General features: G+C 43.4%; 1 protein-coding gene across 2 annotated transcripts in view; it reads right to left on the bottom strand.

The window, feature by feature from the left end:
- The window catches only part of slc2a4rg (SLC2A4 regulator), a 34,811-nt gene extending 21,819 nt beyond the window's left edge, over positions 1-12,992 (bottom strand). Inside the window, exons 1-2 of one of the 2 annotated variants that reach the window (XM_035159987.2) lie at positions 12,311-12,992; positions 9,274-9,509 (exon numbers count right to left, since the gene is read on the bottom strand). In XM_035159987.2, the coding sequence (XP_035015878.1) occupies positions 9,274-9,509; positions 12,311-12,589 (515 nt within the window). In that variant the 5' untranslated portion in view covers positions 12,590-12,992. The remainder of the gene's footprint in view (positions 1-9,273; positions 9,510-12,310) is intronic. The other variant, XM_035159988.2, reaches the window with a different exon arrangement.
- Positions 12,993-13,585: the final 593 nt, after the last annotated feature.

Here is a 13,585-nt window from a genome sequence, read left to right as displayed (position 1 = left end):
TCCTTAGGAGTAGCCCTTGTGTATCACCCCATCCTCAGGCCAAACTGGCCCCATCAGACTGGATACTGCCAGATATAGAAAACATTTTTTGTTTCCCAGTGGATCCTCTGGCCCAGTGCCTCCAAAAGCTATTCACCCCTCTCCAAATTATCAGTGTTTCAACATCCTACAGATGGAGGCAGTGAAACTATTGGGAATAAGGAAAGGAAAATGGCCCCTCTATCACCCTTCAATGCCAACAACTGAATAGTTAACAAGATGAATGGAGGCAATAAGAGCACATTATAAAAACACTGGAGAGATGATGATAAAACAGAGAGTAATCCGGGACCCTGACTCAGGACCATATTGTTCTTTTTTTAGACATTTGTCATTTCTAAACACAATGACTATTTGTTGGATGTGAGAGCTGCATAATTAATAACATGGCCAAACCTGAACAATGGTCAGATCAGACTCGTTCTCCTGAACCCCCAAACAGGCAGATGGGAGAACTTTCAGACTTAGCTTTCAGCCTTGGCCCAAGGAAAGTTGTGACTTGTATTTTTGTCAGACACATAAAAGCAAAAACAAATTATAACAGTAGGTTTTGTTGAGTGAAAGTAGAAACACCTACACACACTGAGTTTTGTCAACTACTTTTCCAAAGTTCATAAGTGGACAGTCAAATCTAATTAAATTAAACCAACAGGAGACAATGATTTCACCTTAAAATAGCAGCTTCAAAATCCTTTTTCATGTCACACTGACTTGTTATAGGGAGAATGGTGCCTCTTTCATTCCCACTCCACACTTCTTGCACTATGTGACTTTGGTGTGTGGGTTCAATCCCTTGCCAGAGGTGCCAAACCGAGTGATAGTCTGCAGCTTAAAATGTCTGAGTGATGTTTGACTTTAAATCCGTTAAAAAGACGTCTCGGGTGAAGAACACTTAAAATATCAAGAATTCCACACAGGGTTTGGACTACACTGTCAGAGATCGGTCGAGAGATTGATGGACTTTGTTTCTGCACTTGAAAACCACAACACAGCAGAATTATTAAGCGTTTGTGGCTGCAGAAGCTGCTGTTGCTCTGCAAAAGTTACTTAGTGTTGCTTTAATAATTGAACTTTATTAATCTTATCAGCAGATAAAATGCAGCCAATCGGGGCCGTTACAGTTGTAAAGGTTTAAAGGCTGCGTAATGCTGTTTGGACACTAGACAGGAGCCTTGTGTGAAGCTACCGAAGCTTAAATCAGATCCAGCGTCAGAAATATCACCATACCGCTACACCGCATTCATCCACACACTCACAGACGCGCAGACATGCACGTACTTGGAACATAAAGTCCCCTGTAGTGCACTTACATCTCGTAATAAATCTGGTCAAATGTACGGAATCTGGCATGCCACCCCCGCAGACCGAAACAGCTGCTCAGCTTTACATATACAAGATGTATAGCACTCCCTTGTTCCCCTATAGAGTGATGACCTTACTTATCCCCTGTTTTCACATCATTTTTTCCCCTCTGCTCTTGGTCTGACAGTCGTACAGGGCAACATTGTCGTCACTTAGTTATAGTCCATTTGCTACAACCAACATCTTGATCACATTTCCTGTAACTGTGCAATGTGTGCCATATGTTAATAGTACACTGTTAAATCTAAAAGAGGGGATGTGATGAACAACATGTTTATGAGGGGTTTCTTCGTGTGATGTCTTCAGACTAAATGAAAGAAAGGCACCGAAGGGAAGTCAAAATAAAAAAATATATTTTTAATAGAGCCACTTTGTGTTTTTAAAGATAGACATTCTTAATATGGGATATGATGCGACAAAACTGGTGATAATTTGAGGGGAAATTAAAGTCAGGAAATGTTACATTTACTGGTGTTATCCTTTCTATTCCTCTTCCTCTCTGTCTCTCTCTCTCTCCCGCCCTCGTTCTTCCATCGTTTCCTCATGGTGTAATTATGGTGAACAAAACACTGTGTAAACACAAGTCTGTATATATATAGTGACCATGGTGTTGATATTTGGTCCAAACCAGATTGGGGCAGATTGAACAGGAGCGAGGAGAAGCAAAAGCTGTTAAGTAATAGGAGATCAGCTCTGTCCTCTGCATAAATCACAAGTGAGGGAGCAGAACAACAAGAAAAAAAGGGAACATTTGCATCTCTGGGTGAAAACCAAGTGTAGGAGGAAACACAGTCCATTAGAGGAGAGTGAAAATTACCAGATAGTGAAAATCTCAGAGTACTCCCATGCCCTGGAACAGCTACAAGAGTTCTTGGGGTTACTTGGGAAGTGATCAGGGTTCTGCACCTGACGGAACAGCTTCACACACTCAGTGCTTTGTGCAGTGGCATGTTGGTGCTGGAAGCCGCCACCACTAAAATTAAGCTGGGATACTTTCACCTCTCCCCAGGCCGGAAATCTCCACGTTATCTTGGCAGCAGTCACAGGCGTCCAGGGGTGTGTGTCGGCTCCTGTTTTAAGAGACTGCTCGGCGGAAAGAAACTTATCTTGGCCAAAACTACTTTTTAGAGTCATACAGACTAGGTATGACTTTTAAATGTCTTTTTTTTTTTACATTAAGGAAAATTAAAGACTAATTCAAAACTAGAGCTGCAAAAATGTGTCAAAATTCACAAAAGATGATATATCTCACCTCCATTTGTTCATCTGCTCATTGATCTTACACTAGAAAGTAGTGCAAGCAATATTCACAAGGTGGGAAAGAATCAAAGTGAATAACTGTATGTAAGATACTTTTCACATCTTCATTTTAGCTCACACAGGGCTAATGAACATCAGATAGCAAAGTTCATAAAGAGTCATCTTTCATATGTAACTGAGGGGTGTGTGACTTTGTGCGAATATTGCTGACTGGCTCGGCACGGTATAGCCAACACTTTGATGGAGAGCAGCATTATTAGCACATCAGTGTTAAATGAAGCGTGACTACCTCACAATGGTTACAGAATTTAGCTTGTGTGTGCAAGTAGGTGAGAAAGAAAAGAATAAGCAGGGGGAATGGGAAAACACAATCTGTTCACCTCCAAAGCTACTTAATTGCTTGTTTTGTCCTCCAGCAGCTTTGTTAGACAGCACAAGGATACGTCATTTTCCTGGCCCTCACCGCTCTATTGTTAAAGTCGTACATATCTACACCCACACACTTGAAGACACACACAGATATTTCTCTGACCTGGGCCCACTGGTGTTAGAAGTCTGGGTGCGGCATGTTCTTTAAAACTTGTTTATTTCAAGCTGAATATCTGAATGAAGGAGCTGGGCATTGAATCTATGCTGTGCTTTGGTTTTTCATTCACACTTTGATTAACCCAGTTCCTTGCAGGCCCAAATTAAAAGGGCCCACATCACTAAACTGTGTCAACAAGAAAATCAATGGGGATTTCAGACGTTCAGTGCGGCTCTCCTTCCACAGCCGAGCTAAAGGACAGGGCAGTCGATGATCCTTTAATTACAAGTGAGATCATGAACATGTGATGCTCCTCAGGAAGCAGTCAGAAAGCACTGTAATTTTCATGTCCCTCATATTTACATAGTGACGTGAAGGAAGCCATGTTTCCTAATTCATGGGTCACAGACACAGCAAAGGGGAGATGAGGGGAAATAGTCTCTCACAGGAAAGGAGAGGGGAACTCAAGTCTGGGTAATTTTGGAAAATTATAAACAAACTACCTGAAATGAAACAATGGTTAACTGTTAATGGTCTGAATGGCAATAAAGGATCATAGCTAAAATATGTCACCTATAAGAAAGAAAAGATGACACATATTCGACTTAAATCTGAGAAGTATGATACAAAAGCAAAGTACCTGCATTAAAACAGATGTTAGCCACTCAGTGCTGCACAGTACAAAGTATTAGGCGTTTCTCAGACTTCTTTCTCTTTGCAGTCTGGACTGAATTTCACTGCCTGTCGTTGGCGGACCGTGATGACTTATGACAGAGTTGCGCAAGACACCGAGTGTGTTTGTGTGTGAGGATATTTATAAGTGCAGTGATTGAGCGCAGGAGAAAGCAAACCCCATTAAACTAAGAGCTTACAGGACATTTTGAAAAGTGTTTGAAAAGCAAACTCTTCGCCACCAAGGATCTGCTTTTGGAGGCCATTTGCAACTGCACTGCTGCCTTTGCACAGTGGATTCAGAACATGTTCCTACTGTGTCTGCTATTGTGAGAGGTAAAATAAAACAGACCAAGAATAGAATTACTGTTATAATGTATTGTTTAAGTGTATAATTGTATTATTTTCTGTTTGATTTTAAGAAAAACAACACGTGGAACTTGCTCAGCATTGAAGAAATATTTCGAACCGAAAATCAACCCTTGGCCTGTGAGCGTAATGTCTGAGAATCTGCGGTTTCAGTGCCAATAGAAACATAGTGAACATTCCTGTGATGACTATGCCATTATTTTCCTGCCTTGTGAATGAACACAGTTACTTTAAACTAATGGAAATTAAACAATATCACATACACACTGAAGATGTGTGTTTATGGCTGTTTGAGAATAAAAGAAAGATAAATACATGCCAGCAGATAGGAATGGAACTTATTTTCTAGAGCAGTATGGAATACCCTTTACTGGCAGAGAGGGAATTTGAGAGGGAGTTGGCATTGTTCAGAGGACTTCATCTCCTTTGGAATTGAGAAGGATTTAGCATGTGTCCTTCAGACAAAAGGGGAAGAGGGCAAAAGGCCAAGAGAAACGGAAAATGGGATGTATGGAACAGATACAACACATAAAAAAGGGAGGCGGGGACATTTCACAAAATGAGGAAAAGGCAAAAACCTTCTGACCATGGAGCAATTTTGTATTATACTGTGGTCCGTGCCTCACTATGGAGAAAGCTTTGTAAATAACACTGTCAAAATAAACTCTGACTTCACTGAGGAACTCTTTTGGCACGTTTATAGCTTGTCTATAACGCACGGATAGAGAGGGAGGGTTATTGAGGGAGTGACGAGAGTTGCAGATCCAGAAACTTTGTAGGAGGAGTATAATGAAAGCTGAGATGGTTTGGAGGAGCTGGTGAGCAGAGGGGCAAGCCTCAGAGCAGCTGCTGTTGGTATGAAGAGCTGGGTAGAAGAACAGAAAGACTGATTGAAGAAAGACGTTGACTGGGGTATCTTTGAATGCTACTGAGGCAGAACAGGGGGCCTTATGTAAGGCTCTATTAGTGTGAGTGAGCAAGCGGTAAAGCATTTTGCTGCAGCGGAGCCAGAGCTGCGCAACAAGAGTTTCCTTTCCTCTTGATATGATTTTACTTCTCTCGCTGTGTCCCTATGGTACCGTGCTTGAGCACAGATAAACAACCCACATGTACACGACTAGATGTGGAAAAAGTATGTGAGGAGTTAGAATACACATACAATCAATCCACTCTTAACCTCGTCTATCTACTTTTGCAATGGAGCAGGAGGTTTGCAGATAACATTCCTTCATGGCCTCCTACTCCACTCTTCACTTATGAAATTGATTTTGCCTTGCTTCGTCTTCCCTGCATAACAGCAGATGATTAATGTCTCATTAGGGCCTTGTACTCACAAAGACAGAGAGGGAGAGAGATAGAGACGGAGAGAGAAAGAGATGGAGCTTCTCCCAGAGGCCCTCATTTCTGTGAGAGATTCAGAGCCTGGTGCAAAGCTGCAAAACACAGATCAAATAGGAAAAAAATGCTTTGACACTAGATCCTCACTTCTCCATAAATCAGGATCCAGTAAAGCTACGGTTAAGTGATTATATGTCTGCTATAATCATCTGTGGTTATAAATTGTCTACACTAGCACCTAACCCAGATCCTGAGGCTGACCTAGCAGACGTGCCAGATGCCTGCTCGTGTCCTGATCTGACCCGCACACAAGCCCTACCGCCACCAACCCCCTCTGCATAACTCCATTCATTGAGGGTGACCTTTCACCCCTGCTTGTGTCAGTGCAAGAGCATTAACCTCTTATGGTCTGGAAGGGGGAAAAAACGGCAACAAGGAAGTGTAGAAATAGCTGCATGAAATTCAGAGTTTTGAAAAACTAATTATAAGACTAACATGAAAGCAAAAAGAGGAAAATATTATTGATATATTAAAAATATAAACGAGAATAACCACCTGAGAGAGGAGTGCTAGACTCTGGAGGCCTCGTCAGCAGTCTGGATGTGGGTTAAACATCCCAGACAAGAGTGGGGGCGGGTGGCTGTTCCTCTGACTCTGACCTTCAACAACAGGCTGTAATGTCTCCTTTGGGAGAAGAGGATTGGTGGCGGGGTGGTCGAAGGGGGACGGAGAGGTGGTCAACGAACTGCCTAGCCCGGCCTAAGCCCTCCCGATGACTCTGAGCAGTCTGAGTTGACGGCTGGCCGGTAATTATGTTAAAAACAGAGCTGTCATTTCCAACACCCCCAACACCCACCCTCCAGTTGGTTTCTCTGGTGTCCTGTTTATGCAGACTCAGTGTTTTCTATTCATGTTATCCTACTGTGGTGACAGTGTACCTGACCAAGGACAGATAAGAAAGAAAAGCGTTTCACATCAATACAAAATACCCCCTCCCCGCTTCATTTCGTCAGACCTCGTTTTTCAGTCCATTCACACTGTGCTTTGTTCTGTTATCAGTGCCCTGGATCCTAAGCTGATGAGTATTGACAGGTAGAACGAGCTCCGCTATGAGGGTGTGAGTGAAAGAGAGACTTTAACAGAACGAGGGAAGGAGAGAGAAAGACACACACAGGGGCAAAGTTGATAAGATGGGTAGGAGTGCAAATATATATGTGTAGGTTTGAATGTATTTGGATGAATATGCACAAGTGTGAGTGAGCGATTATCTAGGTTCCTCCTCTTTCCTCCTCTCAGAGCTTTGTCCATGCTTGCCTAAAAGATAGTGACCTACTTTGCAGCATTTGCAAAATGACAAGAAAAGGTGTGAATGCACTGAAAGTTGTACCTGACAAACAACACTTTAAGTGAGACAGTTTTTAATGTAAAACACATAGGCTTTATAGCTTAGGTCTCTGTAAACAAACTTAATCCCCGAAACACAACGGAGGTATTACCTAAGGTGGTGGGGAGCAAATGAAAATAAATGGGTTGGTTGGCATTAACTAAAGTAGGGCACAGAGTGCAGCAAATGCACAATTAGTCACACCCGCAAGCGGAGATGTGCGCACTCACTGGGCTGGTAAGTGCAGCCTCGCCACTGTGACCATTACTTGGAAGAAAAAAATGTTGCATCACGCTGCAGTTCAAAAGTGTATTAGCGTTGTGCGACTGTAACTTGGTGAAACTGTTGCACTCCGGTCAAATCCAATTACTGTCAGTAAGTTTAGGTGGTACAGTGCCTGTCCAAACTGCTTTTATAATTTCTGATGAGCACCACATGTAGTTGTGTTTTAATACACAAAGCTTTTAAAAGTTCATCCAATCAACTGAATATTGTATTTAAATGGTTTAAACCGAAAAGTGATTCAGGGTTAAAAGAAAAGCTGATTGTTTCATGGTGAAAGAGGAGAGCAGGGCCTCTTGTCACCAACTGCAAAACAAAAGCCAATTTGAGCAGGGTAAAGACAGGGACTTAATATGAAAGACCAATGGAGCAGCAGCGAGGCCGGGCTGACATGACCACACTGTTATATAATGTTATGCAATCTCCTTTAGCAGCTGTGTAATGTCAACGCAGAGCTCATTATAGCTGTAGCAGTGTCCTGAGATAGCCGTCAACATGCTGTGGAGTAGAGATTGTGGGTTTGACCCAACAGCTCCACTCTTCTGTGTTCATTCTGATTGGTTCTGAGAGTTTTGTGATGTCATAAATTCACCACAATCGTTCAACCCATTTTGTTTAAAAGCGTGTTCAGTCTTGCACGCTTCCCAGAGACACTCCCTCGCATCATACATGACCAGTGAAGTTCACATGATGAAGATAAAAGGAAGGAAAGGAGCAAGTGTGACGTTAACTAACACACACACACACACACACACACACACACACACACACACACACACACACACACACACACACACACACACACACACACACACACACACACACACACACACACACACACACACACACACACACACACACACACACACACAAAATGTATATCCAAACATTTTTGAAACAATCATATACTGTGGTTCAGAAAATAAGGTAGAATGTTGAATGCCTATTCAATAAAGGGCTGCTGAGATTGTAGATAGTACTGTCCCAGTAATTTTGTTAATGTATAAGAGCGGTTGCTTAATGGGTATAAGCACCAACTTGATTCAGACAGTAACCAATAGCAGTGTAAAATAAAGGCTTAGGCACCGCCTGCAGCCTCTCCCAGCGCTCTTCACTGTTACATAATCCCTTATCAGTACAGTAGGCTTGTCCCTGGATGTATTTTCTGCTTGCTCTGTGTGAAATAGTACAAATGTGCATGTATGTTTGCCAAAGGACGATTGAAGAATTACCTGAGCAAAAATGTGCCAGTGTAAATCTTGTGTGAATCAACAGTAACAAAGGTTCACTTCACTGTACTGAAGCAAGAGACATCAAGCAAAACGCACAACAAAGTTCATCTTCCTGCCCGACATGCAGAGAGCACGTCACGCTGAGACATACGCTAGCCTGGCCAGAATATAATGCAAGCAAGCCCTTGAATTGCTTGATTAGTGAAAACTTTCCTAAACACAGTAAACTGATCTATAAACACTCAACACCATCATCTTGTAACTATCTCATTCCTTTGCTCTCTTTTCCTTCTGTCAAGCGATGGGGCAATCGTGGCCCTCATCTCCGGCTCTGGCTCGCTTAGGGCCTATTTCATAACTATTCTGGATAGAATACCAAACATGTGGTCAGTTGACCAGTACGCCCCCACACCATTCATAACCCAACCACTGTACTGTTGTAGCTAGAGGGTGCATTCCATTTCCAGTCAGGACTCGGTTATAGAACACAGGGTCGGAGTTGAGCATGAAAATGTTGATTGTTTTTAACACCACAAAGTCAGAAGCAAATTAGCTCCTGGACTGGGCTGAATAGAACTAGAGCTATGCACAAACAAATAGGTCTGGTAGATAACTATGTGCTCCAGAGTAAACTAGGGTGATTACACTTTTTCCCAAACCTCATGGTTAAATGCCACGGTAAGGTTAGAAACCCATTAAATGACTGCAATACTTAAAGGTGTCTTTTCTCTCTCAACACCGATAAAACAAAAATAAACCAAAGGAAAAGGTACAACAGGGGTTTAAGAAGATTAATGGCCGCTCTGTACCTGTTTCTGGGGACAGGGATGTGGGAGGAAGGGAGCGGTTGTCTTTCTGCCGGTGGTGCGTTTTGCACTTGTGCTGCCCTGAAGTTGTTGGCCAGCTCTGCCTGTTTCCATGGGTTGCTGATGTCCAGATGCTTGAAGCCACCTGGTAAAAGACCGTTGATGCCAGGGCAGTGAGTGGGACTGGCCCTCTTCAGGATCCCAGTGGAGCCAGTGTCTTTATGATCCCCAAGACCAGTCTGGAAAATGAAAATAATAAATGTTAAAGTCAGTCTATCATTTCAAGGCTGATATCAGCATGCATATCCATCAGAAACATTAGGTCTGGTAATACCATAAATTTATATTTTTGGTCGGACCTGACCAACGTCGAACCCAGTCTTCAGTTTGATCTGAACTACACACTTGCAAAATTCGTGGCTGTATATCTTGCATGTAAAATAAATACAGCCTGAAATACATATCAGGTTTGCTTGTTATTAGCAAGCATAAGTTCAGAAGCTGAAAAACATAAATCTTAAGTCACATATGAAAAGGAAAACCAGAGAGCACTTGCTCGGATTACTGCTCATAGATTTCGGGTCATCTGCGTTTCAGTCAAGCAGCTGATCTACTTCCCATAACTTGGCTCATGCGCAGTGCAAACTTTGTGTGAGAGAGCACCGGTTACTTGTCATTGATGGCATCTGGTGGTAGCAGCTTGCAACCTAATTCACAGAGAGAGGGCATGAAGACTGAGAATAAAGAAGGATTTGTTAGGAAAACGGGTGAAGGCAACGGGCACAGACGAAGCTAGAGAAGTTGGAGGAAGAGTTAATGTCTGTTGCTGTAGCAGATGGCTGAGAGAAGAGGGCTCTGTGGCAAGCTAGCTATTCTGATGATGTTGTGGTAGATATAAATATTATCAGATCACACAATCCACCGGAGGAGAATGTGCTGATTGATGTACACGTGTTGCTGTATTGAATATCTCCCTGTATTGGCCATCCAGTACTGTTGTTGTGTTGGGTAACTATCAAAACATATGGAATAATTAGTATTGATGACCATTTTGCACCTTTTTGGCAGGATTAAGGTATTAATAGTTTGCCCAATGTGATATTGATCTGTGTGTTCAAATAAGTCTATTAAGAAAATAAATTGATTAATAAAATATGTTTAAGAAGTAATTGTCACATTTAATATGAGAGATCTAGTTGGATATTTCTTGGCAGACGTTTGATTCCTTTTTTGGAGCAGGACAGGAGAGAGGAGAAGAGATGAGGAGAGCGACAGACGGATAAGACACAAACAGACAGGTGAAGAAGAGGAGAGCATCAGATAAGAAAGGACAGGCCGAGCGTTTGTCACAGTTCGAATTTGTCACAGTTCAAAAGGAGCCCTTGTCTCACAATAGAAGCAGAAGCCATGACTGATTCATCAACATCAAGACTTTTATTTTGTACTGCTGCTGCAGAAAATAAACTAAACTAAAATTACAGTTATTTTGTGTATTCTGATTTCATGTGGTGAAAGCCAACCTACACATCTAACTCAAACCTTTAAGTAAAAAACAGTGCCTGTGTCCGAAACAGTCACTAATCACTATGTAGAGAGTTCACCATTTTGTAATGCAGTCCGAATGTTTAGTGAATCATTTTTTGTTTCCAATATAGTGGACTTATTGTTTCCCAAAATGAATTGTGAAAAGTGGTTTACAACCGATGACCACTAACCGAGCAATATATACCATCATGCATTGCGCTCGCGGGTGAGAGACGATAAGAGAGGAGGCCGCAGGAACAAATGAAAATAAGAGCAACAAGTTTATCTCTACATTTAAAGATGGTCCTTCAACGTGCTTGTAAATTAATAATCCATATTGGTTCCTACATCTTTGCAACCTCCTCCATTGCTCTATTGTCCTCTGGTCACAAATCCATCACATCTGCATAGTAATTAAATGTTAATGTCCGACCTTGCTCAGCTTGTTGTCCTGCTGCACTACAGCTTCACTCTATTTGCACATAGTGATTGTGTTTATTTTGTTAGCTTATTTTGCAGTCTGTTTTTACTGCACGTCTATTTGGACAATCAACACCGCAAATTTATTGCGGGACTTTCCACTGGCTGACGTTGTTATACGTCACAATCCTGCAACAATCACATAATTACGAACACAGAGAAAATGCGATGAGTAGTGTCGAAAAACTTGTTGGGTCAACTGCATTTTGCCGATGGGTGATCAGAGGTTGTCAAACGTTTTTGGAAGCAGACTGGGCGGCTGTGGCTGAGGGGGTAGAGCGGTCATCCTCTAACCAGAAGGTCAGCGGTTCCATCCCGGTCTTGGGCAAGATACTGAACCTCATAGTAAAAATGCATGGATGCGAGTGTGGAAAGCACTTTGAGTGGTCATAAGACTAGAAGAGCGATATATAAATACAGACCATTTACAACTGAATATAACTATGTAAATCACCATTGTGAATATTTAATGGATGAGTAGAAATAATTGTGAGAGAGGGAGATGATGAAAAAGCAACAGAAGTGGATGATGATGTCCTGTGTCTTATATGTTGTTTATTTTGAAAAGTGGGGTGGACGTGTTGAGATTTCTGGGCTGGGCAGGGCCGGCCCCCCCCCCACCCATCCTAACAACGCCTCTGCTGTAGCTCCACCCTGAGGTTACCGGGGGGGAGGGGGCTGCGTGGCCGCTAGTTTGAAAGTCCCTTCCCCCCTTTCTGCTAAACTTTTGCACGCAGAACGAGCCGCCGCCATTTAATCCGTCTGGATGCGACGTAATCAAGTCGAGCGCAGACGGCAGTCGGCGAAATGACCGACACTTTGCCGAGGAGGGTGAAGAGTTGTTGAGTCCGGTAAAGAACACACAACACACAACACAACACGGCGTGCAGCGGCGAGTGTCACACGTCTCATGATAAGCTGTCAAACTTCCCGGTACATGTTGTGTTTGTTGACACTTGACTGGAGTCGCACACACGCACACACACACACACACACACACACACACACACTGAAAACGCGCCTGAACGTCACTTACTTTTTCCGCGTCGTACATTATCCGAGCACCCGGAGCCGGTGCGCTCCCTTCTCCGGGGGTTCTTCCACTTTTCACCTCCGCCGCGCTGACGTCCATTACGAATTTGTAGAGGACGGGCCCGTGCGTGTACACCGGCATCACGGGGCCGCTCTTCTCCGCCGTGAGGACCCGGGCGTCGCGGAGCACGGAGCGGCCTGCCCGGCAGTTGAAGTCCGCTCCGACGCCGCCGCCGACCCTCGTCCCGACCGAAGACTTCTCCGAAATGTATCTGGAATCCATTTTTCTTTTTTTTTTTTCCTTCTTCAGAGCGGGGGGCGAGTGGAGACTAAAGAAAGAAAACCAGCTTTCTATAGGTTTTAGTGCAAATTGCTGGAGTTTGATACATTTATCGGGATTGTCTCGACTGGATCCGACTCTTAAACTTTCTACTCTACATGCAAAGTTTTCGTTTTTTTCCCACCGCCGCCTCCAGCAGGATCTCCAGCTGCCGCCCGGTCCGGACGATTCAAGATTGTTTTGCCTCTTTTCTCCAAACCAATGCCACGCCCCCCCCGCCTCGCTCCCATTGGTCCGCCGCGCGCAAAAACATCACATTCTGGCACGCGTCCACGGCGAGGCGGGCCCTGATTGGCCGCCGCCGCCGCGTCAATCACTGTGTTTTTTAATCCGAGTGATGTGGGTGGAAGGACGGGAGGGGGGCGTGTCCTGCAGTTTACCGGCCGGTGTCTGCGGCCGAGGCCGGAGACCCGAGCGCAGGCAGCCGCCAGGCCTCCGCGGTAACTGCGCATTTACCCGCCTGCAGATGGTGATCTAGCGAGCCGTGCTCGTGTTATTGCACGAACTAAACTGTGCAAGCGTGTTATTATCGATGCAGTGAAACCTCCTGAGTCAGATTGTTTACTCCAGCAGAAGTTTTAAAACTCGATCTATTATGAGGAGTGTCTTAAAACCCCAGTTGTCATCGTGTAAACATTAACATGATGGCGTCTGCAAACAAGCAGTGAGTGGTATTAGAAGCCAAGATCTTCTGCTCGTGTACAAATTATGATATCACAGTATATAAACGTTCAATTACAAGTAAAACAAAAGTATTAGCATTGAACTTTTATTTAATTTAAGTGTGAAAAGTGAATTGGCTTCCAAGTGTTTCAAAAATGGCCCCAGAGTGTTAAAAGTACGTTGAGCCGTTTCTGTGTTTTGATTTGACTGTTGTTTGAACTGTTGCATCCTATTTTTGAACCGATCGCATTTTACATATAAAATCTTGAAATGGAA

The sequence above is a fragment of the Hippoglossus stenolepis genome, chromosome 6 (genome assembly GCF_022539355.2).
Source record: "Hippoglossus stenolepis isolate QCI-W04-F060 chromosome 6, HSTE1.2, whole genome shotgun sequence".
In the NCBI taxonomy this organism is placed as follows: Eukaryota; Metazoa; Chordata; class Actinopteri; order Pleuronectiformes; family Pleuronectidae; genus Hippoglossus; species Hippoglossus stenolepis.
This window is presented reverse-complemented; position numbering and strand designations above follow the sequence as displayed.